This window comes from Ciconia boyciana, chromosome 11 (assembly GCF_034638445.1).
Source record: "Ciconia boyciana chromosome 11, ASM3463844v1, whole genome shotgun sequence".
In the NCBI taxonomy this organism is placed as follows: Eukaryota; Metazoa; Chordata; class Aves; order Ciconiiformes; family Ciconiidae; genus Ciconia; species Ciconia boyciana.
The window spans coordinates 7,826,767-7,854,265 of NC_132944.1; the positions used below are offsets into that span (position 1 = coordinate 7,826,767).

The 27,499-nt window shown below is 42.6% G+C and overlaps 1 protein-coding gene across 2 annotated transcripts; it reads left to right on the forward strand.

Annotated features, from left to right (window-relative positions):
- Positions 1-9: 9 nt before the first annotated feature.
- Positions 10-27,283, forward strand: RHOA (ras homolog family member A). Of its 2 annotated transcripts, XM_072876488.1 has the most exons (6): positions 10-174; positions 7,767-7,896; positions 18,639-18,796; positions 21,604-21,724; positions 24,885-25,015; positions 26,017-27,283. In XM_072876488.1, the coding sequence occupies exons 3-6, from the start codon at positions 18,641-18,643 to the stop codon at positions 26,188-26,190; spliced, it is 582 nt and encodes a 193-aa protein (XP_072732589.1). In that variant the 5' UTR covers positions 10-174; positions 7,767-7,896; positions 18,639-18,640; the 3' UTR covers positions 26,191-27,283. The 2 variants fall into 2 exon arrangements, with proteins under 2 accessions (XP_072732589.1, XP_072732588.1); XM_072876487.1 differs by lacking the exon at positions 7,767-7,896 and having other exon boundaries at positions 11-174.
- The last annotated feature ends 216 nt before the right edge of the window (positions 27,284-27,499 follow it).

A 27,499-nucleotide genomic window follows, 5' to 3' on the forward strand; every position in this document is an offset into this window, starting at 1 on the left:
CGCGGGCCGGAGGCGGGCGGGGCCGGGCTGAGGGAGCGCAGCGCAGCGCCGCGCCGCGTCGCGCCGGGCCGGTGAGCGCGCACGCCCCCGCCCCGCCCGTTTCCGTTCGCCGCTGCTCGAGCTCGGGCCTGTGGAGCAGGAAGCGGCGGCAGCGAGACCCAGCGCAGGCCGCAGGTACCGGGGGGGCTCTCCGCCGCCCGGGGAGGGGCGGCTCGCCGGCTTTCTCCCCCCTTCGCGGCGCCGCCGTCGCTGCTGTTGCCGCCGCCGCCGGGTGGGGCCCGGGCCCGCCCGCCCCCGCCGGGAGCCCGCGCCGCGGCCTGCGGGCGGGGGCGGACGGGCCCGGCCGAGCCTCTCGCCGCCGCGTCCGGGCGACATCGCGCGCACAAAAGGGGAGGGCATGTGCGGCGGCCCGGCCGCCCCTCCGAGAGCCCCCAAGTTTCCGGGGCCGGTAACGGGGCCTTTTCCGGGAGCGGGGGAGGGGCGGCCGGGCTGGGGCGCGGCCCCGGAGGCTCCCCCACTGGAGCTGCCTGCGCCTCGCCCGGCCCCTCGGCGCCTGGGCCGCGGCGGGGACCCCGCTCCCGCCAGCTCCGCCGTAGGCGGTGCGGAGGCGGCGCTCGCCCCCCGCCCCGTCGTCCGTCCCCCTCCCTCGCCGTGGGGTGTGACACGAGTGGGCACCGGGCGGTGGGGGTGACCCGGCTGACTGGCAGCTTGTTGTGGTGACGTCACCCGGGCGCGCGGGAGGCGCCGCCACGCCGGAGCGCGGAGTCGGGCCGCGGGGGTGAGCCGGGTCCTCGGGCCGGGCCGCGCCTGCACGCGTGGGTCGCTCGCGAGCCCCCCGTGCGTCGCACCGGCTGCGCGGGGTTGGCCGGGGGCGTTAGCTCCCGCGGAAACGCTTCCCGGTTTCTGCTGGTGTTTAAACTTGTAGCTAGGGGAGAAATCGCCCTTCGGAGTGTAACTGCAAACTTTTAGTTTTGTTTTTTTTTGCCGTGGCCGCAGCCGGTGCCGCCTCAGCAGGCCGAGGGCACGCGGACGAGCGTGTAGCGAAGAGCTCGGTTTTGGGTTAGAACTCACTGTTAGCGCGATCGGCTTCGTGTGGCCCAACAGCCTTACCTTAGACGGAAGATTACCCGGCTTAAAGTTGTACGCTACCTAAACCTTCTTTGCCAGGAAACCCATTCTTTCAGGGGCGAGAGGAGCCTCCAGACAACTTCAGTTGCATTTGGCTCTAAAGAAAAAAACCCCCAAACTTACAGAGGTTTACAGTGCTAAAGTTATTACAGAGACTCAGGACAAAGTATTGTCCCCAGTCAAATAATGCCTTGACCACTTTGATATTCCTTTAAGTCTGTCTCTGCGAGGTGTCTGGAATGGGGGTTTGTTTGTTTGTTTTTAGTTGCTGCCTCATATCCAGCTTTTGTTTCTGTCCCGGTACAGTTCACCTGTTTGTTGCAGGGAACTCTTCATGAGCAGTGGTTCCCACCCGCTCTTTCTGTATGTGACACAGGATTCAGAGGAAACTAAATCCTCAGACCTACGCAGGGAATGTTAGGTTTCTTGTTGCCTTTTTTTTTTTTCCCCAGAGCTTAGACTAGGTAACAATTCTGCTGTCTGTGATTTTAAAACAGTGCACTTCTTCTAAAAGCAAACTTTTATAACCCTCTTTTTATCTCAGAAATCTCAAAAATTAGTTTTACTTGTCCTAAATGTTGTTTGTGACTCAAAGTATTAGATTCTCCAATGGCTTTATTTTGGGATTATTTTTTTTCTTTTTTTCAGTAGGGAAATATGAAGTCTCGCCCTCCTTGAAATGATTGTTTGTCAAAATATTTACTTTGTGTTGAAGGCTCTTCTGATGCATCTGTGTGGCCCTCCTCCTGCCCTGTTCTGGCCTTACCCAGGTCTCCAGCCACACAGCACTAGCATTTCTGTTTCAAATATGCAGACTAATTCTGGCTCCGATTTGGACCAAGGTTGCATGTTTAAAAAAAGAAAAATTGCCATTAGCCTTATTTCATTTTAATTAGTTCACTGGAATGCTTAACAGCATATTCAGCATAAATGCTTGACATAAATTAATTTTAATGGGCGATTTGTATCATTTAACACTAGAATACGTGTTGGGGGGTTTTTTTAATAATTTCTGAAGATATAAATGTACCTTCACACAAGGGGCAAAAGAAATTCAGTCAGAGAGCTAAGCTGAGCAACCCTTATGTTATCCCTCCTAGTTCACCAAACTCACGCTCTGGCTGAGTGCCACAGCAATTGAGCGCCAGAGGCGGGGAGTTCTCTGAGCCAGGAATTGACAGTAAAAACATCCTAAATGATCTTAGCTGCCACCAGGATGTCGGACTAGTGATGGCTCTTCAGATAAGCAAATTCCAAATAAAAACAGTTTGATAGTTTGGAGGGGCTTAGAAATATTGTTGTATTTCCTCATTTCTTTAATGTTAACTCTTGTTTTTCCTGCTTTTTACACTTCATCTTTTTCTCTCAACGTATTTGCATTGCCCAGAACCCTGTTGGCTCATCTTTACACCATTTCTGTGGTCCACTTAGCCCTAGAAATTTCAGACCTTGACTACTGCCTTCTCACTAGCCTGTTGTATCTTCTCATTCAGTCTCTCTGTAACGTTTTATTCTCTCCTGCTGTGATATCATCAGGTTCTTTCCAAGTCTCCACTCAGACGCTATCTTTTACTTTTTATACTGAACTCTAATCTGGCTTGTGTTATTCCACACCCATTTAAACTCTCATGTACCGCTCTGTTGCCTTACAACTTGTCTTCAAATGCAGTTTAGCTAATGTGGAGGAAAAGTTTAGTCAGTGAGTTTGAGGAAGTTAGCATGTCAATAAAGGCTAGCCAGCATGCCCTTTAAATCTTAAATTGATCCGTGATGACTCTGTCCTAGTAAACAAGTAATAAGGGTGAAACCCCATAATACAGAACAGTGCTGTGCAAAATAAATGCACCTAGTGGCAGCTTGCCTTCATTCCCAGGGATACAGCTATGCAAATGCACACATCTGAGTGCACGATGAAAATCCTCCGCTCCTTGCCTATTGGTGTGATCCCTCTCCTGCAACACTGGACGCTGTATAAATAGCTAGGTAGCTAAGCAGAAAGAAGTAGTTGCTTGTTACTTGCAAGATCATCTCAAAAATAAGCACAAATATCCCAAAGACTGTCTCCGGTACACTGGTTAAGTTATCGTTGCTTTAAGCCATTTTACACCACTGTTATAGGTGTCTGGGTGCCTTCTGGCCTTGATGTGGTCTCTGTTCTCACCTCGTTCTGAACTGTGAACAAAAGCATAATTGGAGTTGATAGAGGAACTCTGATCTGTCCACCCTCTCTTCTGTCCTTTTCCTATCACCATGTTTTCGCTTGAGAAGGACATTTGAAACAGTAAAAGAATTAAGATGTCCATAGACCACCTTTTAATTAAGATATTTGTCATCTACTATTGCATACACACAGCTAACAGCCAGTCCTTCCGAAGTGAATCATCTAATTAAACTAATCAGAACAAGGTTCACTGTCTTTCTCTGACCAGCCTTCATGACCAAGGTCCCTAGTAGAAGGAACAGATGGAGGGTCACTAGTATACCTAGTAAAATTGGGCAGTATACCCTCAACGAATGTGAGGTCTTTCTTTCTTCAAGCTCTGACAGTTTTGGGTTTTTTGTTTGCTTTTTTAAATTGTTGTTTTTAAGCAGAAACAGGGCTGAATTCAATCTCTTTGCTCAGTTGATTAGCAGTGCTTTGCAACAATAAATAGTTCTGTCTCACCTGACTGTGTACTGACTGATTGAACTGTCACATTTGGAGCAGATCTCTAGTGTGGATGTGTACAAAGTGATTCCTCCTCCTCATCTTCACAGTTTTGAGGAAGGTTGTCTTTGCATGTGTCAGTGGTTTGAAAGAACTAGCAGCTCTCCAAGTACCAGTTATCTCTGTTTACATTCTTTGCTAATGTTTCATTTTTCTTATATTTTACACCTGGAGGCTCTTTGTTCTTCACCTTCGATCTGCTCTGTTGAAATTGTGTGAGATGAGAAGGCTGTCTTACAGTAGGATCTTGACGTGGTACTGACAAGGTGAATTGGCTCATTTTTTGGACCTCAGTTCAAAAGCTGTTTGGAAAGGCTGGGTTCCACGTAAACCACAGCAGAACTAGGCTTCTGCGCTTGAAATTGACAATGTTGTTGGGAAGATTTTAAATTATACCATGGAATGTTGACAGATGAGAATGAGCATGCAGTTTGGGATAAAGAAAGTATTAGAAATAAGAATACAGCCTTCAGAAGGTTCAAGTCATGAAGTTGACCAGAAAAGTAAATAAGAACGTGAACTCTGGCAAGTCAAATGAAAAATATAAGGACCCGCCAGGAAGACTCTGAGCAACATCATACTAATAGCAAAAAAAAAAAATTCTTTTCCAAGTACATCAGAAGCAAGAAAGTTACTGGAGTCTGGAGGGCCAATAGATGATGATGAAGTGAAAGAAATATTTGATGATGGAGCCATCAGTAGAAAGTGAAATGACTTATGTGCATTCCTGTTTACTGTGGAGGAGTCCAAAGAGGTTCCTATGCCAGAAATTCTCTTTATGGGGAACAGGACTCATTGGAAGATCTGTCTCTGCTTGAAGTGTCAGCAAATAAGTTTTTAGAGCAAAATGATAAATATAGTTACAAAATGCCAAGACCAGATGGTGCTTGCCCAAGGGTTCCAAAGGAAACTTGGGGATGAAATGACCGAATTATTAATTATGCTATGTAACTTCTCACTTAATACCTTGAAGCCAGAGAAGTAGAAGATGGCTTACAAGGTAGCAGTTCTTAAAGATAGTTCAGCAGGATATCACAGAGTTCAATGCCTTTTTTAAAAATAAATTCTGGAAAAAAAAAAAAAGTAGACAGACAGACTAAGAACTTAAGGTGGGAGAAAGTCAACATGGCTTTTGCAAAGGAAACGGTGCTGCTTGAATCTACTGGAGTTTTTGAATGACTTGACAAGCATAGAGAAGGGAAGGTTGGGACAAGAGAAGAATAGTGATCTGTGTTGCACCTATACTCTTCAGCATACTCGTAAATGATCTGGTGAGAAAGGTGTTAAGCAGTAAAGGAAGAAAAAATGATAGCTGACTAGGAAGAATTGCAGCTCGGCCTTCTGGCACTGAATTACAGGCGGTAAAATGTCAAATGAAATTTGTTCCAGGTAAATACAAAGTTGGGGGGGAGAAATCTTAGTTTGTTTGTGCACCGATGGGGTAAAAGCTAATTATTGCCACTTAGGAGGAAGAGCTTGTCATAATTCTGTGAAAATGCGAGTTTAATGTTCAACAGTGATCATATGAGCACGTGTGAGGGGCTTTGGGGAAAGGAGTAAAGAAGAAAACAGAGGATAGTATCATGGCTTCAGTTCTTAGCACACTGATTACTGTGGTTTTCTGTGAAGGAAGATAGACATTGAGATACAGTGTAACTGGAAAAGCAAAGAAGCTGAAGAAGAATGATCAGGGATAAGGAATGGATTCCATACAAGGGTTGCTTAAAAAGATTAGAACCCTTCAGCTTGGCAAAGACATGACTGAGCACAGTCTGGACTAGATCGAAACTGATGGTGGCTCTTCCGCAGTCTGTACTGAGACTGCAGAATGCAGCACCGCAAAGTGCTTTGAATGACAACTATTTACGTGGCTTCAGAATCAAACAGATGAAATCACAGAAGAAAATGCTATCAAATGGGCTGTTGAGCACAAAGATTAAAAAAAACTAAGAATACCCTCAAGCTGGAAACTGAGAAAATACACTTGCAGAGGTATCAATGTGTTTGCTCCTTCTTTTACTCTCTTAGTCCTCTGATACCTGCGTGTGTCAGGCAGGGTGCTGGACTTGATGGGTGTTTGATCCAAACTAGTGCAATCTCAACAGATGTCTTGTGGTGGGAGAAGAGGAGGAACACAGGTCAGAGTGTCAGTTATGGGTACAAAAAGATGGTTGTCTGGAAGAGTTGGTGTTAGTTTTGCTTGTCCATATGTGCTCCTGCTGCCAGCTACAGGGCAGTGGTGGGTGCCTAAAGACAGCAATCTTGCCGGACCAGAACCTGCCTTGTTCAGCGTGTGGGCTCCCTGCACCCTCTTTGACATGCTGGAGGTGTCTGGGCAGAGAGGATACCAAGAATAAAAGAAGTCACAAATGCAAAGCGTTTTGCAGATTGTACACGAGTGGAAATCCACAGATCTACTATAATTACCTCAATATTAAGCCCTAATCTCATTTTGTGCAAAGTAATCTTGGGACTCGGTGTTGCATAAGAGAAGTGCTCTTGTAAGTCATCGTACCTACAGATAAGAAAGATCTAGTCAATAGGGGCAAAGTAACAAGAATGTTAAGTGAGGGTGGAAGGACAGCAATGGCAGTCACAGGTCCTGAGGACAAAATACTGCTTTCTGCCCCTGTAGTCCCAGCTTTGCCTTCAGCCTTGGAGAGGGACTTGTCATGGCATATTAAGGCAGGGGAGAAATGCTGGAATTAGTCTTCTTCCCTGAGTTCTGAAATGGCATTAATTTACTAATTATATAGAAATAGGGAGGTGAACAGCATAGGGGTGAACTTCGCAGGTAAAGAACAAAGAAGACTTGTAGTAGACCAGGAGGATCTTGCTAAGTTTGGTGTTTGCAAAACAGGATGCGTGGTGACAGTGTTAAGACAGAGAGTTTTGCTTGCACATATTACTGGTTTAGTATCTAACAATTTTTGCTTAAACAGGCTTTAAAAAGATGTTTCAGGAACCTCCTTTTGCGATTATTTTCCCTAATCAAGTGTTGAAAGTGAATTAAATAACTCAACTTGGAAAGAAAATGAAGGCATCTGTTTGCACTTAAAAAACAATGCAAGAAAGCCCTACAGATGAAATAGGAGCAAAATAGAAACTGAAAGTAGAAAATGGAAAACAGAAGCTCAAAGGCATGAAAAGTAACTGGGAGAAAAAGGGAGGACAAAGAGAAACCTATGACTAAGAAATTATGGATCTAAAAAGTTGAAATGTGGTAGAAACAACAAAGCCTTGCTATCTGCCCTGCCTGCCTTTGCTTTGAACCAGGCTCATTCTGTGTGCCCTTGTCCTTGTTTTACAGACTGAATGCTCAGGCCCCAGCTTTTCTCACCGCTGCTGAGGATCTTAGAGAAGTGTCTGTAGTCGTTTTCCTTCTTGGTTGCATCTCTTCCAGATTGTCCTTTTTCCAGTTCTGCCATAGTTGTTCTACGCATGGACGCTGTTCTACAGTTTAGTCATCCGTGTTGCCCTGGTCCGAGTCATTTCCAGTTCCTTTATAGCCTTTTGACATGGGGAGGATCACAGCTGCACACAGAGTCAAAAGGTGCAGGCGTGCTTGTGGATTCCTACATCAGCTTAATGATTTCTGTTTTGTTAATTTTTTCCTAGTTCTTAATACTGGAAATTTAAATTATTTTTAGCTCTTCAGAGTGTTGAGCTTGTATTTTAAAGGAATTAACTATATAACCCTGAAATATTGCCCTTGAGTAGCAGTGATCAGCTCTCAGTCCATCATTTCATATAGGAAGTTGGATTTTACCTTGTGTATCACTTCACATTTACCTATTTCAAATTTTATTGCTTAGGCACAGAGTCTGTTAAGGTTCTGAAATTCATCACAGAAGCCCTTGCCTTTATTACATGAACATCTTGGCATCATCAGTAAATTTTGTTGTATTGCTATTTTTCCTCGCTTTTTCAGGTCATTTAGGAATGTCGAGCTGTGCAGGTTCCACTGGTGGTCTTCTGTGAGAGCTGAGCATTTCTTTCTGTCCGGTTTCCTATCTTTCGCCAGTTATTTATCCGTACACAGGGAATTTCCCTGTAATCAGGTATTTTGATTATCTCTTTAAATTAAAAAAAAAAAAAGTTTGAATGGTATTGCATGCCTAATCTGACCAGACTTGGTAATTGACACCTCTGTTTTGATACATATTTCAGCTCTGAAGATCTGTGGCCTGAGAGTGGAGGGGGGTTATGTAATATTTTTTTTTCCAGAAAGCTCTTTACATACTGCAGCAGTTTAAGGAGTTTGAAAAAATGCTAATATGCAGTAATAATAAAGAGAAGTAGGACAACCTTAATGATTATAATCCCATCAGACTAAGACATCAATCCCAGGTACAATAATGGAATAAGTAACAAAGCGTTCAGGAAAGAATTAAGGCAATGTCACTCAACCTGGACTGGGGGAAATAGAAACAATTAGTGTTAATTGTTTCAGTTTGGTTCTTAAGTACAGGTGTTCATCTTAGCCTTCGGTTAGCACTTGACAGTAATTGCACGTCATTTTCAGTGAGAAACTAAGTCAGTACAAGATCAATATGGTTCATATTAAATTTAGGAGAAAGGGGACAGCTTTAAAAAGGCAAGTGGAGACTCAAGTGAATCTGTGTCTAGTGAGAACACGAAGGAGTTAGCTCTTGGGCTGTATTTCTTACCAGTCACCTGAAAGAAACGAAATACCAGTATGAAGAAATTTGCAGAGGCCAAATAAATGAGGAAGTGACAAATAAAACCTCATCACTGGTGCAGAAAATGTAACTAACTGCTGGAGCAAGAAGCATGGTAGGGGATTCTCTGTTATCACCTGTTTTGAAGTCAAGATAATCTGCACTTGAGTTAATGCAAGGAGTGAAATGTGTACTGGGGAATGACCAACCTGCTGCTTGTTTGCACTTGAAATGCAGCTCAGGGTGTGGTTCTCTGATACGGTGTGAGTGGATATAACAGCACACCCTTGTCAAAACGAGGGTGTCCCTGTGGGCTCCAGCTCCTGGGGCCTGTGTTGCAGCAGCCCTTTGGGGCTGTGATGGATGATGTGGAAGGGGGAGGTACACAGTGCTGTGCTGCTGGGCTTCCAAGGGCCCTCCTGGCTGAAGCACTTCACAGTGACACCTCTACCACTTTGTTAGTCCTTATGCTGGGAGCAGCCAGCTGATAGATCAGCCAGTCACTACTGTCAAAGGTGTAAAGGTATTAAAAACAAACAGACAACTCTATGCTAGGATGCTTCAGTCTGGAAGGTCTGTTATGTGGGCAGCAGAAAGAGGGTGAGAGAGGTAAACTGTTCGCTCTCTTTCCATTTCGGAGTTAGGATGCGGTAAAAGAAACTAATAGGGACAATCTTGAATTTGAAGGAAGTGGCTTTACACACAATGTGTAATTAAGCTGTGGGAACTCCCTCCAACAGGATGTTGTGAGTGCTGGAAGTTTACATGAGTTCAAAGGGACTCTGGACAAGCTCATGGAAGAGAAATCTGTTTGAGGTTACCAAATTCATGGGAACCACATCTGACCCAAGAAGCTCCTGAGCTGAAATGGTTGGAGCCTGGAGAGCATGGAGGGGGAAGCTTCTCATTCCTTTTTCCTCTTCTGCTTTTCTGTAGGAATCCACTCCTAAGCTGGTCCTGAATGCCAGGTGCTGAGGTGGAGAGACCTAAGTCCCAAGCCAATGTACCCATTTTTATATGTGTGTAGACCTGTAGTGAAGGACAGTCTGTGAGTCTCTAGATGTAGGAAGTGTAAGTTTAGCTGCAGGGACAAGTTGGTCCCCTGGTCAGTGTCCGTGCTGGAGCTGCTTGCGGGACACAGTGCTGGGTGTAGAGGGTCGTACAGGTCACGGCTTGGGTATTTTGTTAACAAACGATAGTGTGTCTGTTCCTGGGAGTGTTTGATCGAGCTCTGAGGCATCATTCCCGTAAAGCACTGGCGGGTAGGCTGTACAGGGAGGGAGAGCAAAGCAAAATGTTTTGCTCTTTCCTCTGGTGGTTAGAAATCAAGAAAATTTATCAAAATCAAAAGCAATTTTCTTCTCTGAGAGTCAGATGAATTGTAAGTTGTCATACAGGATTTATCCTGAAGAAGAAAGCAAGGGCAAAGGCTATCATTTGATAGGATGAATCCAGCTTTGAGACTTCACGTGATATCTCAGATTAGACATACCATGTCCGCATGACACACAACATGGATCTAGTACTGACTGCTGATTCAGGTTTCCTCAAAAACTCTGCACTGGCAGGCTTTATGCTGGATGAGGGATCTCCTGCCCTATCGCAGCCATCGTAGAGGCAGCATAAACAACACACTGTGTGCTTAACTGAAATGCATTGTATGTCCATGCCAGTTAAGCACCAATTTTGTACTTTTGGATAACTCTTTATGACTGTATAAAATTCATCAGTCCTTAAGTGTTCACCAGGGCTGGCACTGAACCAATGTTTTTAAGACCTAGTGCAGTTAAGCTGACACTGCTTCCAGTTGTGGTGATGTGGTACAAAGAAGCTTGAGCTGGTTATTTGTGGAGTTAGCTGAGACCTGGTGAGGTTTATTAGCTAGGGTTGTAACACAGCTATACTGCTCCCCATTTAAAGCTGGCTCTGGAAATGTACGGATATGTTTGCAAAGCACTTTTCCCAAACTAGTAAAACTTGCCAGACTTGAGGATGGTTAACACACAGTCTGAATAAACTGCTAGCAGAGAGCTGAATGCTCTGCTTGCCCTGTCCAAGGACCTTCCTGAAGGACCTGTGTCCAGTATTTTAATCCCATTGGATACTATGCTGACCTTCTGTGTAATTTTTTCAATTGTACTTCAATCTTATAATAGAAAATTTCTGTTTCACTGTGGATTACATTTAATGTGCAACGTCAATAGCCTGCTCTGTACTTTGCCAGCTTTGGGACTTTTTTCAAGTGTTAAATTTCATATGTAACCCTCCAAAAAAAACTCCAGCAGATATCTTTTTCTTACCAACTGCTCCCACGTAGTGCCATAGTTGGAAATAGGTCTATTTTGCAGTACTGTCAAACTGCTTTATGTGCTGCATGCTGTAAGGAATATAAATATAGTTGTTTCCCAAAGGCCTTGTTAGTAACGCTTTAAATAATGCGGCTTATCAGTTTATGAATGCAAGTGTCCACAGGCAAATTTGCACAGAATTAAGTAAATTTCAGTTATTGAAATAAGCTGTGTTGACTGTCTCCTTTATAGTGGTGACTGCATTCATGTTTTTAATATTTGTGTTCCAAATTCTGATGTCTTCAGAAAAAAAGAAAATAAATAAGTGGTCACTTGCAGCATGTTTTGGTGTATGTAGTTCTTCCAGGACCTTTTAGGAGCCCTGTAGCAGAAGCATGGGTTGTATCAAAATCCTTTATGTGATTGAATCACCTTTTTTATTTTTTTATTTTTTTCTTACTCTTATTGCAGTCCCATGGCTGTTTGCTACCCATTTTGCAATGTCTGTAAGAGGTGAACTGGGGTCATAGTTTCCTTTGCTTCACAACTGTTGCTATTTAAGAGCATAGCCCATCCTGTATGGGTTATTTGGAAAAAAAATAGCATGATAGCACACATAGGCTTATGTACGCTCAAAGGAGCTGATTTAAGGTAGCATGAATAGTATTTCAACAGTAAATTGCAATGTTTCTGACATTTGTTTATACATACTTTTGCTAATGAAAAGCGTAGTGGAGAAAAAAAAATACTAAATGTATAGTTGCTGGCATTTTCCATTGAGATTTCAATGGAGGAGGAGGTTGAGACACTTGCCTCCTGTTGGCAGTTAAACATCTGGGAGATGTGGGAATCCTGGATTCTGCTCTAGAGGAGGGTGGATTTGAGCGGTTACATCCTTCCACCATCCTCCTCCTGGCCTGTTTGCCTGTCTCCTCCCCATTCTCTGCTCATGGTCTTTGGACCATTTCCCCCACCCAAATGCTCTGTATTCAATCTCAGTTTTTTCACTGTCTGTATACAGCTGCCCTAAAAGCCAGACCTATTTGCTTTTGGGCTAATCTGCTTTTGGCTCCAAACTGTTTTGGTAGTTCTCAGTTTTGATGCCAGACCTTGCTAAACAGCCAGAAGAAAACTGGGAAAAGCCTGCTCATCCATGTCCTCTTCATCACTGGAGTCTTCGGGGAAACTCATTCCTCCTCCCCCTCAAACTTGAACAAAAGTGAGTATATTTCAGGTCCTGGTGCAGAGGCAGTTCTCCCCTGTGGTAGGTAGAGGGCAGGGCTTGACTGGTCGGGGTGGGGGACACTCGATTAGGGCTTCATCTTGTGATCCCTAATCCTTGCTCTTGTTCCTCTTGCTGCCCCAGGGCAGGGCTGACTGAATGAAGGGGGAAATGAAGCCAGTGAGAAGAGTGCCAGGCTGTAATTTGCTCAATAGCAAACTGTTTAAGTGCCGAGTGCGGAGGAGTGAGCAGCAAAGCAGTCTTTACAAGGTTTCAAAACCCTTGCTTTCCAACATTTTGGTTTTAAGGACTTCAGCAAGATTAGGTGGGAAAGAATTTAAAGGATGTTTTCCCCTCAGCATCAGAAACATCATTAATGGTCCTGCTGAACTGCTTCTGCTGAGTTCTTGCTAACATATGCAGTAATCCAGACCTTTTTTGACAAAACTGTGCGTTATACAAGGGATCTGCCCGCATGGCATAGCAGGCAATGTAAAGTTGGTAGTAGCTGATTGGTAATTGAAATTAACTCTAGTCGGGATACCTATGTGATTGTAAAGGGCTGTTTCTTCCACCTTATTACTTTCTCCAGGATGAGATCCAGAGCGAGACAGGCAAACCTCGCATGTTTCTTACCAGCTTATCCAACGTCAGAATGTCAGTAGCGTGTCCACAATCCTCACTCGTGCTGTGTGGCCTTGGGATTTGCAGGAGAGGAGCACTAGAAATGTTGTTCCTTGGAAAAATAAATAGTGTGCTGAAGAGAAGAGGCAAATTCCATTGCAGTAAACAATAATACTTGAGGGGGGAGTACATTTAAAACATGGAAATAATTAATTTCCCTATTTCTCATTCTTCTGGAGTATTTGCTAGATTTTCTTAACAAGCAGGGCTTTATGCTGCATAAGTCTTGGAGCGTCACTGCACTTAGAAATAGCAGCCTCGTGTAACAAGGATATTAGTGTGGCAACTCTCAGCAAACAGGAGCTCCTTGTGTTGTAACCTCCTGTGATGTTAGTGGGATTGAGTAAACAATGTCTAAAGCTCTTGTAATACCTGTGAAAGGCACTGGCCTAGGTTGAGGAAATGTCATAATTGCATCTCTTCCATTCAGATGAGTCACTTGAGTCATGTTGTGAGAGTTTCCACTCTGAATCTAGCAGATGAGCTGGTTTTAAGAATCCTATAAATGCAAAGGGGGGAGGAGTGGTTCATTTAAGAGTAAGAAAAATTGCGGATCTGTTATCTTGCTGCCGAAGATGCACAGATTCCCCCAGAAGATTGCTGCAGCCATTCTGTTACAGTAACTGGGTTAGAATATTTCTTCCTAAATGTTCTGTGTGCATCGTCAGTGATGCTGTTCCAGCAGCTTTCTGGATTTACTGGTCTCTTCCTGCTCTATGCATTGCGTAAAAGGATGAATGTGTAGTATTTGTGTTTGGCTAAAGTGAGGTAGTGGTAGCTTGGATCTGGTCTATTTGTACTATCCTCTTAAGTAGTTCATATAGTTTTTTACCTCTAAATGTATACACATACACACTGGTGACAGGCTGTAGTGCAGCAAATACTAACTTGCATGTAACGTAAGTACTGTACATCTTAAATTAAACTTTTTAGGCTAGCAAAGTGCTTTTTGATTCCTGTCAAAACATATTGCTGGCCCAAATTTGATGTATTTCCAGGCTTCAGAATACTTGATTAAGAAAACCAGAGCATGTCAAAATGCAGCAGAAAGACTCGACTGCGGTGAATGCTGTTAGTGTTGTCCTTGTGATATGCACCAGTAAGATGTAGCTCCATTCCAAGCAATCAATTTTTTTCTCTATTGTACTATGAAGATGTTGCTTTTCTGAGTATTTGCCAGACCTGAAAATCCCTTATAGCTACCCACTGGATAGGAATGTATTTATTTTAACTAAAAATAATTAGCTAAAAGATGCCGATATGTACACTGAATCCTCTAAATTAGGAGATTATTATTGTAAATATGCTTAATGCACGGATTATGGGATGCTGTTGCCGTGGCCAGATATCTGCTAAAATTTGAAGAACAAATGTGGCTGTTTTGGACAAGTAGAACCACTAGAACAATTTCCGTACACATGGAGACCTTCAGCGATACAGACAAGATGAATCTGTCATGAGAAGAAAGCTGGGTGCAGGCCCAACAGCAGTGTTCCATCCTTGAACATCCACATGTTGAATAGAAGTGAAGTATATTGTTCTAGCAGCAAGTAAGGGTTCAACCTCACCAGCAGAGAAGAAAGGTCAAGTACCATAAGGCTGTAAAGTTCATAACCACTAATGTAAGGAAGAAACAAGCGGTTGTGATGTTTGGTGACTTCCTCCCAAGGTTGATGGAGGGGTCTGTCCAGTGGTCAGACCTGACATCCTGAGGCGTCTCTGTCTACCCAGCATTTATAATCTGAGCTGTTTCTGAAAATTCGTTGAGGTCCATAAACAAGCTAGCCTCAGCCTTTGCTGCATGCCCAGGGGAATGCTTGAGGTAAGCAAATCAAAAGCAACTCCTAGGACTTTGGAGGCAAGTGAAAGCTTCAAGGATATAAGCAGTGATCTTTGCATCCTGAATTGAATTTTATACAATACATTTGTTCCAAGGACATTATGCAGAGGGAATTCTTCTGTGGTAATGCTCTGGAAGCTGAAACTAAAGTAAAAAAGATGAGGATGCCATAGGTCACCAAGAAAAGATAAGGTGGTTGGGGCTTTTTGTGAACATCTTGGCAGGATCCTCTAGAAGTTGGTGATGAGGGAATTTTAATTACCTAGATGTTCAATGTACTAGACGGAAGGGACTGTTCAGCAGGTTTAAGATGTCCTGGTGACTGTCCTGCACATAAAAGACTGTGAGCAGGGGAGAGTCTCATGGGGTGGATCCTAAACAGTGGGAAGGAGGTGGTTGAGCATACACTGCTGAAGGGCACCTTGATTGACAGAGTGGTCTTCCACGTTTGGTCCAAATAATGTCAACAGATCTCAGGAAGGATCCAGGCAGGGAGAGTTTAGTGATAGGCTTTTCTCAGGAAAGAGATAGTGAGATCAAATAAAACTCCTGAAATATTTTTTTTTATATATATATATATATATATATATATAATTTTCAGGCTGTTTTGTTAGAGAAAGGTTTAGAGAAAGCATTACATGAAATGATGATAATTTATTTTTTTTTTTACAGAATTGCAGTTTTCTTGTAGACCTTAGGCATAAGTATGTAGAAGCCAAAGCATAAAATGAGATTCAACTTACAAGGAACACTTAAAAAAAAAAAAAATGGAGTGGTGGAAGTATTTAGAGGAAGATAAAGGAAGAGTTGATCTGATAATCCACAGAAAAAGACAGTTATCCATAGGTGATGCCAAAAAGGTCACCTATCCTAGGTGCTATTGCAGGTAACACAAGTGAACAAGGGCCAGAAGCCCAGCCACTAGCACAGGAGGGAGAAGAAGGGAGGATACTGAGGAAGGACAGGTTATCCCATTTCATCATCCACCTACTTTGTCTGCAGTGTGGTTTCATCAATGACCTAGATAATTTTCTGGGAGTCATGATTATTAAACTTGCATCTGAGAAAGGGTGTGATTAAGCTGGAGGACAGAACTAGAACTTGGAGGTAGAATAAAACATCAGTCAGGGGAAGGATAAATAAAAGCATGACAGTAGAACATTCAGCTGTGTGAATAGAGAGCAACTTACTATGTAGCAGTCCTAATGAAAAAGATCTGGGAGTTATCATGAATTAAAAGCTGAATGTATCAACAGTGTTGTCTTCTGGGAAGAAAAAAAAAAAAAAAGAAGACATCCACCTCCAGTAATGTGTTTAAGCAACAGTATATCCTGGAAGATCAATAAAATAATCCTTCAGCTCTAGTTAATGTTGGTAAAGCCCTAGGTGAAATACTGGATTCAGCTTTTGGGCTCCATGCTTTGGTAGATTTGTGCCAGTTGGACTGTGCCCAGAAGGGAGCAACAGGAAAGTCTAGGAAATATGATTTACAGAGAAGGCTTGAATAAACTGGAATTGTTTTGCCTGAAGAGAAGGCATGTATTCTCAACTGCTCTAGGGGAAGGGAATAATCTATTCTCCTCTGCCCATGACAAATAGGATAAACAGTAATGGCTTATATTACATCAAAGAAGGCTGAGGATACACATTGGGGGAAATTTTCTCATAGTAAATATTGGGGAGCACAGGAGTAGATGGCTTCAGAGGTTTTTTAGGACTCAGCATTACAGTTTTTAAGGGCAGATTAGACAAAGCTGACAGTAGTAGAACTTGTAAGTAGTTGATCTTGACTTGGTACAGAGGACAGATGATTTCCAGTTCTGTAAAAATCAAACACTACCATTGCTAGAAAGTATTCAAAACCATCTAAAACCACTGAAAGAAAACCTTTTTAAAGCTTGGATCATTTTAAACTTTCCACAAATGTAAAAATAATCCCAAATCCCTAAGGTAAATAACTTGAATGTGTGTACACATATATTCACAAGGTGAAAGAAGCTCATTTTAGAGATAGATTTGGGTTACTTGAGCAGTTGTGTCTGACAAAGGTGTGCTCTACAAGTCCTTGAGCCCTTGCTGCTTGATGGGCTAAAATGGTCCTTCTCTGTTCACACCTGGAGCAGAAGTGCAGATTCTCTGTAATATCCACTGCTTCTTCTCCACCTAATAGTACTAAAAGTTGCTTGTAGATGGTTAGTTTTACCTTTTTACTTAATTTCATAAGGCAAGAGAAGAGGCGGAAAGGATAAAACATTTTTGCTATGTCTTTTAATTCTCTTCTGTGCTTCTTCGAGCCCTTCTGCCCTCGCCAGCAGCCCTAGTCATCCTCATAGAGCTTTGTACTGGGATTGTCATGGCAAAAGTTAACTCACAAGGGTGCTCCATCTGGTATTTTGGTCATGCAATGGTAGGTATTATGGTCGCGTTGCTGTTTGCTCCATTTCCAGGAAGCTTCATGGGATGACTAAGCAGCTTCCCCTGGAGTGCCTTCCTGTTATGGAGAAGAAAGTAGTTATGGGTCTGTCCTCATTCCAGTCCCTCGTAGCCAGGTCCCTCCCTGAATCTCTGGCTTGTTCCTGCAGTGGTCACAGATAAATGCCTAGGGAAAAGAAAGAAGAGAGCAGGCACATATATAGTGCTTCCCAAAGTACTCTCTCAGCCTCAAAGTACTTTTACTATGGGGATTTTCTAAGGCAGATGTGGTTTCTGCATTCTTTAACTCATGCAGGAAGCTTCTTCCATGTACTTGCCCGGTCTCCTTTAGGCCTGTATAAATTTCTTCTGTCCACAACATCCTCTTGTTGGAGTTCCCAAGGCCCATTACCTTCTGGTGGGCTTGAACATTTTTCTACTGTGTATCACCCCCTGCATTTGTTTGTGGGAAGCGATGGTGATCAGTCAATCCCTATCCATACTATATGGGCCACTTGTGACTTTGTAGAAATTTGCCAAATCCAACGCAATAATCTCTTTCTGTCCCACCCTGACTCTAGGCTTTCACTAAACTTATTCAAGCTTTCATAACATCTTTTTGAGGCCAAAGTTGCACGTGAGCAAGCCACAGATTTGTACGGTGGCCATATCACTGTTCTGTTCCCTTCCTAGCAGTTCCTGCTATTTCATTTTGTTCTTTTTGACTGCTACCAAGCTCATGTTTCCAGGAGCTTGATACTTGACCCAAGATCTTGCTCATGAAGAGTAATCATCAGTTTAGAGCCCCATGTCTTACATTTGAAGTTTGGACAATTTTTCTCTTTGTGGGCCTTATTAGATATATATATTTACAGCGAACTATCTGGAATAACTTCCTATCATTAACAAACTGTCAGCTCACTGTTCACGCTGGTTTCTGTGTTGCCAATATCAATACATCGAACAGCAGGGGTCTGTGTGGAGCACCACGGTGGTGTCTCCCTCTGTGTCTCCCCTTTGCTTCATGTAAGCTGATAGCAGGCAAAATAACCTGATAACAGCCATGTCCAGGAAAGCAGATTGAGGAGTGGGATGTGTACTTCCAAAATCCTTTGCAGTGTGGTGGTTTTAATTCAGGGAACAGGCTGGTTACCTTGCGATCCTGCTGTTGGTGCTCTGATGTGGGAGCAGAGTGCTCCTCAGTCCAGCTGACTTCCACACAGCTTCTGGCACTCTGTAGTTAAGACACCTCAGCGTGACAAGAAAACGTTGCTGCCCTTGAATTGAAGCATCTCTTATTTGATTACCTAAAAGACATTTTTCAGAAGGTGCTCTCGGACAGTGCTGCTTGCTCACTCGCTGTCTCTGGACATTCCTATCTCAGCCTTTAGAATAGGTAAAGAAATACTAAACCAGGCTGATCTCCTCTCCTTTCTATTATTTTTGCACCCAGTGGCTCACCAGTGTGTTGACAAGTCCTGGGGAATGTTTTTCTCAAAAGGATGGGAATTTGAACTTGTGTGATTCCAACTTGTGTGACCTGTCTGTGTCTCTAATGGACATGTAGACCCAATTTAAAAGTTCTTATTAATTGGAAACTTAGTGGTTGTTAATTATTAGCATCTCGGTTAAAAGCTGCAGCAGAAGAATTAATAAGTCGTCTTTTGTTTTTCAGCTATGGCAGCCATTCGAAAAAAGCTGGTTATAGTGGGTGATGGTGCCTGTGGAAAGACCTGTCTGCTGATTGTATTTAGCAAAGACCAGTTCCCTGAAGTGTATGTTCCCACCGTCTTTGAAAATTATGTAGCAGATATCGAAGTGGATGGAAAGCAGGTATGTGTACACTTCTGTAACAGTCAAAATGAGTTTGCATTTCTTCAGAATAGCATGGAGATCTCTACACTTCTTTAATAAGTGGTTAGTACACATGCTTAGTGCTTATGTTGTAAATATGTTTTTAAATATTAAGCATGTTCCTGTGGAAAAAATATTGGCCTTGCTAGAACCTGCTCATATCCAATGTCTGTTCAACAACCTATTTCTAAACTTTAAAAGTTGAGATTCTAAAAAACATACAGTTACTGCAAGTAAAAAGTTGCAGTAGGTGGGAGGGGATGGAGCAATTCCAAGACATGCCTACATGCTGAGGGCACTGGCCTTTGGAATTGCGGAGTGGAGTCCCTGTTTTGACAGGGACCTGGTATTGTGATTAACAAAGACTAGTTCCTGGAGAGAGTCTTTTTTCATACTCACTCCTGGCAACGTGCAGGATCCTCTTCAGAAGAGATGACTGACAGGCTTCAAAGGGATTTGATTTTTGTAGTGTCCATCAGCATCATCTGTCCCACTTGTCTGAAGGAATGCAATTCTTAGCAGCCAAGCGTACCCACAGCTCACTGAGCTTCATTTTTAGTTTGTACTTCAGAAAATTAATCATTAAAATATTTCACTTTAGTTTAAAATATTTTGAAAATCAGTTTTCAATCTGTGTGACCTCTGAGTCCCTTTGTTTGCCAAACAAGCAAACATGCCAGACACCTGCTCCAGAAGGCTGCTCTCTGAACACCAGATAGGTTGCCTCCTTCATTTATGTCACACAAGGTAGCGTGTGATGTGCAAAATTGTTGCTTTCCAAGATACTCCAGAAGCACACAAAGCAGAAACTTTGCACCTTAAAAGCTCAACTATTTTCAAACCCTTTTAGACAGCCATGGCATATGTCTGTTTTGTTACGGTAACCACGCAGAGCTGACCTCAGTGCCTGCCATGGGTCCTCATGTCAAGCATGTTTTTTGATGTTGACAGTGCTGAGCTTCCCTGTCTCACCCCTTGCTGCGACATGTGCCTTTGCTCTGGGTTCAGGTACAGCCAGAACATCTTTCAGTCAGTTCTGGCTCAGATGCAGTGACAGACTGATTGAAACTGCTCAGTTTCGATCCTGATTTGAGCAAAAACTTTTTGAGCTAGTTTTGGGCTTTATGTTAAATTTGATTTCCTACTGTTACAAGCATGGATTATGTGTGGGTTTAGTCATGCTATTTGAGTCTAAAAAGAGCTTTTCTCTCCCATGATATGAATGGATTAAAAAAAAAAAGTACTTTTAGACTAATATTAGAACATATTTCCCCCCCAGGTGACTGTTTCTGCAGTTTCTATATTGTATCTTAGACTCTAAGGACTATTGTTTAAAATATGTATGATACCAATTTCTCTCTCTTATCACCTAGTCAAACTTCCTCATTCCCTTCTGCCTCAATCTCTGCATCTCTAAATGGGTTGAACAGAGAGTCGTGCCCTATCAGCTGTCTGCAGCTGGTATCTAAATAAAAATTGCATGAGCAGCTTGAGCAGTGCATTTTCTGTTGTGGAAATGTCAACTGAATTTTTTTGTAACTAGATGACGTACTTTATCTAAGCACTTTTGTCTTCTGAAAACTTGATTACAAAAGTTTGTAGGAGAGTTCTGTTTGACAGCCACTTACATCTGTCTTCATAGAAAAGCATTACCGGAAATGTTCAGAAGCCATGTGAAGACAAAATAGCGATGGTACAAGATGTGGTTTTTTTAGGTAGAGCAAAGGACCTGATTTCAGTGTCATGTGAGGGAACCCTCAACAGACGTATCTGTAAAAAATATGAACGTTTGCCACAAAATTCACATTTGCAAATGCAGATGCAGAGGTGACTGAGAGGAGTATTTCTGACTGAAATACAGAATAATTTTTTTGTATATGCATGCAACTAAGGCTTTGTATCTTCACAATTTAACCAGACCGTTGCATTGCACGTTCAAGCTCACATTTGGGTTCCAGTTCCGCCCACCTGTCTTTATCTGAGCTGCTGTGGACTTCTTTCCTGTAATTTTTGAACGTAAGAGCTTAAACAAGAAGAAACCCGCTCCGTTGCAAAGGCAGATGCATCAGAGAATCTCAAGCTAGAGTATATCTTAAGAGCTTGATTCTAGTTTTTAAATTTCCTAGTTTAAACATTGGCTATTCCTTCTGCAGTTTTAAACAATCCTATTGGGATATTCTCCCCTAGCTCCACTAAGTAGAAATATTGAGAACATTAGCTACTTTACTCAGTTCTTAGTAACAAGAAACTTTATACACAAATCAGCTTTATTTCAAAGCAAATTACAAGTGTAAATTTCTGCTGTGATGGAGTTTGAATGAATTTGTGCACAAGTAAGTACAACCTTGACCTTTCTTAGTCACTACAGGTTCCAGCTGTAAATGAATTGAAAATGTGCGTAATCCTAAAAGCATATACTTAGAGAGTCCACTTTCACTGAAAACTGGTATTTCTGGAATGTTTATCACAGAGATTACCAGCCCTTTGGAGCCGATTCCCTTCGATTCTTCTGTCTTGCTTTTCTGCTGGTAGCTTTTATGTCCTTTCAGAGAATTGACACTGGTCATGGATATAAAGAAAAGTCTCATAAGATGCAATAAATTGAATTTTGGAGTTATGGAACATAAAATTTCTAACAGTTCTCCTGTCAGAGTGGTTTGTCTTGTAGTCTCCTCCTTTTGAGTGGTGTTAACAGAAATATTTTATCCACTTCTCTTGGGTTACTAGCTTCTGAATCAAAACTTCCCTGGTGATCTGGGTAACTGCCTTAATCTTTCTTCTGCCAGGTTGAGTTGGCTTTGTGGGATACAGCAGGACAAGAAGACTATGATCGACTTAGACCGCTTTCTTATCCAGATACTGATGTTATACTTATGTGTTTTTCAATTGATAGTCCTGATAGTTTAGGTAAGTAGATCGCTAATTGAATCAGAACTGCATCTCTGTGTCGCTGTATTCCCCTTGGAAATTGTGCTGTAAAATACATTTTCATGTGCTGTAATGATTGAGAGCATTCCTAGTTTCAAAATTCATGCTGGTTTGAATGTATAGTTTTCAGACATTAAGATCTTAAAGGAACCTCTATTCTTCAACTATGCTGAGTGGCATTTTGTAAGCCTCAGCAGCACGCTGTGTTTACCCAGGGCTCTGCTGCATAATTTGAGCAACACGTAGCAGGGAGGCAGCTCCCTGGCCTAGATCAGCACCCCCACACCGGCAACGTTGTCTGGTGGGCCAAGGCAGCATGCTGGTGTGCACATCCCTTGGGAGGTGCTGCCTTGGTGGCCCCAAGCAAGCAGGAAGGCTGTAGCTGCACTCTGCTGTGTCCAGGAGCCCTCTGAGTACATAAGGTGTCCACTGAGTGGCATGGCCCACCCAAGATTTGATTTTACTTTACTTTTTTTTAATTTCTCCTTGAAAATTGCAGGTTCTTATACACTCGAGACCACGCTATATCCAGGAAAATAGAGAAACTTCCTTTCTATGTAAATGGGAAAGCTAGCTTTCACTAGCTTTTTTAATCCCTTCCACCACCTTCACCCCCTCCTTTTATTCAAGAGAGATCAGCTTGAAACACTCTGAGTTATTAATCCCAAATAGTCTGCGGTTTTTTGCTCTCTGCTTCGTGGGTTAAAAACATGAGCTAGAAGTACACTGGAGGGGGGCTTGCACTGAAAGGGGGGTGGCTCTCTCACTGGTGGAAATGATCAGAGGCTGGAGATTTATACTCTCCTAGTCTGCTTTCCAGTGTCTTATTTCTAAGACTCAATGTCTCTGGAACTTTGATTTCTGTCCCTTTAAAATGGTAATTACTCCATCCATCCAGTGTAGTCTCCTAAAATGGTAATTACTCCATCCATCCGGTGTAGTATCCTAAACAAATACATTATGGTAGCACTTTCTTAAACAAGTGAATTTGTGTAAGAATTCCCTTATCTACTTCTCACCAGTGGGATTTGTTCACTAGTGGCTATATTTGTGAGGTTTCCTATTGGAACACAGATAATGTTAAGGTAAATCTTTAGGCACATCGATTGTGTGTGTGTGTGACCCGCTGTACACAGACAAGAACCTTCTGTACAGTGACTGACTGGTACTTGCTTGCAACTGGTCAAAATTATGTCTGCGTCTTGGGCAGCTCCTAGCCAGGAAAAGTGAGAGACCCCTCCGCTTTGTCTATTAATGACAGGTGTCAAATTATTTTAACTGGTGCCCATAAATGAGATACCAGTTCTCTCTTAAATGTATTAAACCACTGAATCCTCTGGAGTTTTCTACTGCCAGGGTGATCACAGTCACTGCAAGCTGTCCTTACAGAGGCTTTTTTACTACACCTCTGATCTGTCTTATGGATGAACCCTGCCTTCCAGAGTTGTGTCTTAGGAAGAAACAAGAATGAGACAAAAAGGATCCAGGAAGCACAGAAATGCAGTTAATGGAAGGATTAGTCCTGAATGCAGCTACCACAATGGTTGAAAAATACCATTCCTGCCACAATTCACAGAAGGTTTGAGTAAATCAGCAAACAAAATATTCCTTAAGATGTTACAGTGGCGTTACAGTCTGACTGGGGTAATGTTTGATAGCTGCTCAGTCTCATTTCTTGCCTTGCCTCTGAAGGGTAGCAGCCATTGAACAGGCAGTTGGGTGTGAAAGTGTCTCTTTAGAAAAATCAATGGCAGCTTGATATCTTGGAAATCCTGATCTCGCTCTTCATTGCCTCCACCTGATCCTGTGTTTAGACACATCTTTCATTGTCTCTCCAAAACGATTTGAGGTTTAATTGGCAGCGGTGCTGTGGGCACGCCTGGTATGGTTGTAAACAGCTACATACAAGGTTTGAGCTGTGCTCACTTCTACTGCTTGTGCTGCTCCCCTGGCAGCTGGAGAGCTAACTGACCTCACCTCCCTGGAAACAAGATGGGTTACTGAACCCTGGAGGCAGGGGGAGAGGGGTTTAATTAAGTCGTCTGATCTTGGCCATTTTTTCCTCCCTCTCCTCCTTCCCTGCTCGCCAGTATCGGGGCACCTGTGTCCCTGGGAGCAGTGGAGGGAGCAGCCAACTGCCAGATGGCTCTTCAGGTGTGCAGGGTCTAGAGGCTGGCACCCCCTGAGCACTCCAGGTGCAGCTGTGGAATTGCTGTTTTGGCTGTAGTGGAAAAACTGGCTTCAAAATGCTTGTCTAAGTTGTTCTTTCAAGCAAGAAAACAATGCCATAATAGTTAATGTCTCTTCAAAAGCTGAATGGAATTTTGTAAAGATAAAAAGGGGTTATGTAGCCCTCAGGTACATCCACTGGTGAATCTCGGATGTCTGAGAGCTTCTGAAAGCAAAGCCAAATGTTTTGGGCTGTTCAACACTTCCTGCTATATAGAATTTATCATGGTTTTGCTTTTAAAAGCCCTCAAGTCTTCCATTTGCAGCTCCATTTAAAAAAAAAGTCATGTAGGGAAGTTATGTTAGGAGGAAAAAGTTTCTTGTATATAAGCACAAATTCATTTGGTGCAGATAGGGAGAAATGGCAAATCTGCAAATGACTTACACAATCTTTGTTTCTGTGCAGCTGTAATTGGTGTACAGAGCAACGTTTCTGCTACAGTTAATGGGAGAGTTCAGGGTGGTGGTTTGATGTCGCTTTTTAAAAGGAAGAAATGATGTAAAAACTTATGCTTCAGGGTTGTGCCCATCTTTAGCTTCTGGAGATAAATAAAATGTTTCTCTTGAAGCAAAATATTCCATAACTCTCTACTTCAGAATTCTGTGTGCTGTTCTTTGAAGTACCTTATGCTAACCCTTGTCAAGTAGCTACTGAGAGATGTAGGGAAGCCAAGAGTTTAGGTGTCCTTCAGCCTTAAAATTACCATAGACAGGCTTGTCTTTTTTGGTAATACTAGAACAGGTCTATTTGCTTCCCAAATTAAGAGTAGAAAAAAGGGCATCAGTATGTATTAGCAAGCTAAAACCACTCAGGCAGCAGGTAGAAGCTTTAAATTAAAACTTTCCCCAGAAGTGGGTTTTAGTACAGTCATACTTCTTTTTTTTTCTTTTTTCTTTCCCCCCCCCCCAGAAAACATCCCAGAGAAGTGGACCCCGGAGGTGAAGCATTTCTGCCCCAACGTGCCTATCATCTTGGTAGGAAACAAGAAGGACCTGAGGAATGACGAGCACACAAGACGAGAGCTGGCCAAAATGAAGCAGGCAGGTTCCTTTCTGATAGTCTTACAATAAATGAAGAAAGCATATAGTGGTTGTACCAGAGCATGAAATGGGCATCCGCAGCTTGCTGCCAGCTTCCTATGGGCTGCATAATGAACACTTATCCACGACAGAAACCAGAAAGTATATATTACCTTTAATTGAGGGTTTCTTTTTTCATTTTTAATTTGGAGATTTAATTTTTAGAAAAAGGCGTTCTCAACAATGAAAATGGCTATATTGGGTTACTAACAGTCAGCTGCTCTCCGTGCTGGAGAGCTGGATCCCTGAGGTAGAAAGGAATTAATTAGGAGACATCAACACATCAAGACATCAACGCATGCACACTCGAGTTGTTCTTTATTTTGTATGTTCAGAATGTGAAAGGAAACAGTTTTATTGGTTGGTGTTTTGAGGTGATAACCGCAGGTGCTGTAGCTCATTCCTGAGCCTATCAGTAGGTTTCATTTTCAGATAGTGTCTGAAACCCCCAGCTTGGGTATGGGACTGCAGATATTCTGCTCTGTTCTAGAATTTTTGCTCCTGTTGCATAATATTTGGTTTTACACAAAAGACTGAGGCATTAATTTTGGGATTTGTTCATAGGCTTTTGTTACAATTGTGGCAAAGAGTTGCATAAATGTTTCCTCTGAAATACACAAACTTTTGCTCAAGTTTCAAAGGGTCTTGGGGCCTTTAAGCTCAGAGGTGTTAGAAAATCGATCATGTCCTCAAGCATTGGTGCAGTATGCAAACATACACCCCGTCTGTGTAATCCAGGCCGAGGTGCATGCTGCATCTTGAGAAAATAAGCAAATTTTATTTTAAATCTGCCTTTATTTAAAGTATGGCTCTCAGGAGCAATTCATTATTAATCAATTAATTACATGCATTTAATCAGAAATTCCTTTGCCTTTGTTGGGAAGCGGGGTGGGAAAGGGAAGACGGGTGCATATTGGTGCGGCTTTGGATTGTTCTCACCTGTTGCTTCTGTGCTGTTACAGGAACCTGTCAAACCCGAAGAAGGAAGAGATATGGCAAACCGCATTGGTGCATTTGGGTATATGGAGTGTTCGGCAAAGACCAAAGACGGTGTGAGGGAGGTTTTTGAAATGGCCACTAGAGCTGCTTTGCAAGCCCGGCGTGGCAAGAAAAAGTCCGGGTGCCTTCTCTTATAAAGTGTGGCCAGAGGAAGATGGCCAAAGCAGCACCCTGCACTTGAGTAATTTTGAAGTGCTGTTTATTAATCTTAGTGTATGATTACTGGCCTTTTTCATTATCTATAATTTACTTAAGAGATTTAAAAATCGAGTCATCTTGCTACCAGTATTTAGAAGCCAACCATGATTTTTATAACAATCTGCATCAAATTCATCTGTGCACCCAAGGTTAACCTCAACATTCCTCTAACAAACCTTTTCTGCACTCACAGGATATGCCAGGCGCTAATTGAAGACAATTCTCTATCTTCTTTCTTCTCTCTAGAAAGAGAAAAAGCTGTCAACACAGAGGATTGGTCTGTAACTACTTTATAACTAACGTCCTATTCTAATTGAGTACAACAGTTACATGGCTGTATGTGGCACCAAGTGTAGCTTCAGTGCTATCACATTTAGGAAGATCTGATTTTCATGGCTCAGTGGTGTACAACATTAGTTGGAAAATGTGATCGCTCTGAAATGACCAAGTCCCATTCAGCTAAGGAAAAGTGAGGGTTCTGTGGTTTCATGTTAGTTACCTTTTAGTTACTGTGTAATTAGTGCCAGTTTAAATGTATGTTACCAAAAATAAATCTATTTACCCCAGCTTAGATGTAGTATTTTTTGTATAATTGGATTTCCTAATACTGTTACTTGTAACCTCTGCGTTAAGGTGTTCTGGGTTTTTTAAGAAACTGTATTTGAAAATAAAGTCCGATGGAAAGCAGCTGATCCTCTTCCCCTGTTCATTTGTAAGAGTCTGACCCATTTGAATGATTGGAGTGGTCTGCACACCTAGGAGGAGTTTTTTCCATGACGTGCCGTAGGGATGAGAAAAGACAGCCTGCTCGCACTCAAAGCTTCTGAACTGTTCAGTTGCCTTAAGTTCATTGCTGGACCCAGTTTCAAAACTAAAAAAAAAGGAAACTTTTTGTGTAAGTTTGGTTACCATGTAGTGATCAGACTCCTAACCTGTGAACTTCTTGCTGTTCTGCAGCCAACTAAACTCTTTTCTGTATTTTCATTTTTCCAACAACTAATAGAATAAAGGCAGTTTTCTAAGCTCCCTGTATCCTGGTGTCTGTATTGCTCACTCTGGGTTTTTGGCCCAGCGTCTGACAGCCTGAAGCAGAAATACCGTTTTTGATACAGTTGTGATAGGATTCGCTGAGCAGTTGCAAGTGCTTTAATACTTGTTTCCCAGCAAGTGATACCCAGCTGCTGCTCGCAGCGGTTTCTGAACAGTGCAGCAGAGCAGAGGTGGAATCCCTTGCCCTGCCTGGCCCCT

Excerpts from the sequence above, each read along its gene's own strand:
- RHOA (XM_072876488.1), top strand. The coding sequence starts at position 18,641 with ATGGCAGCCATTCGAAAAAAGCTGGTTATAGTGGGTGATGGTGCCTGT. Across the intron at positions 18,797-21,603 it reads TCGAAGTGGATGGAAAGCAG|GTTGAGTTGGCTTTGTGGGA; the intron begins GTATGTGTACAC and ends TTCTTCTGCCAG. Across the intron at positions 25,016-26,016 it reads AGCTGGCCAAAATGAAGCAG|GAACCTGTCAAACCCGAAGA; the intron begins GCAGGTTCCTTT and ends GTGCTGTTACAG.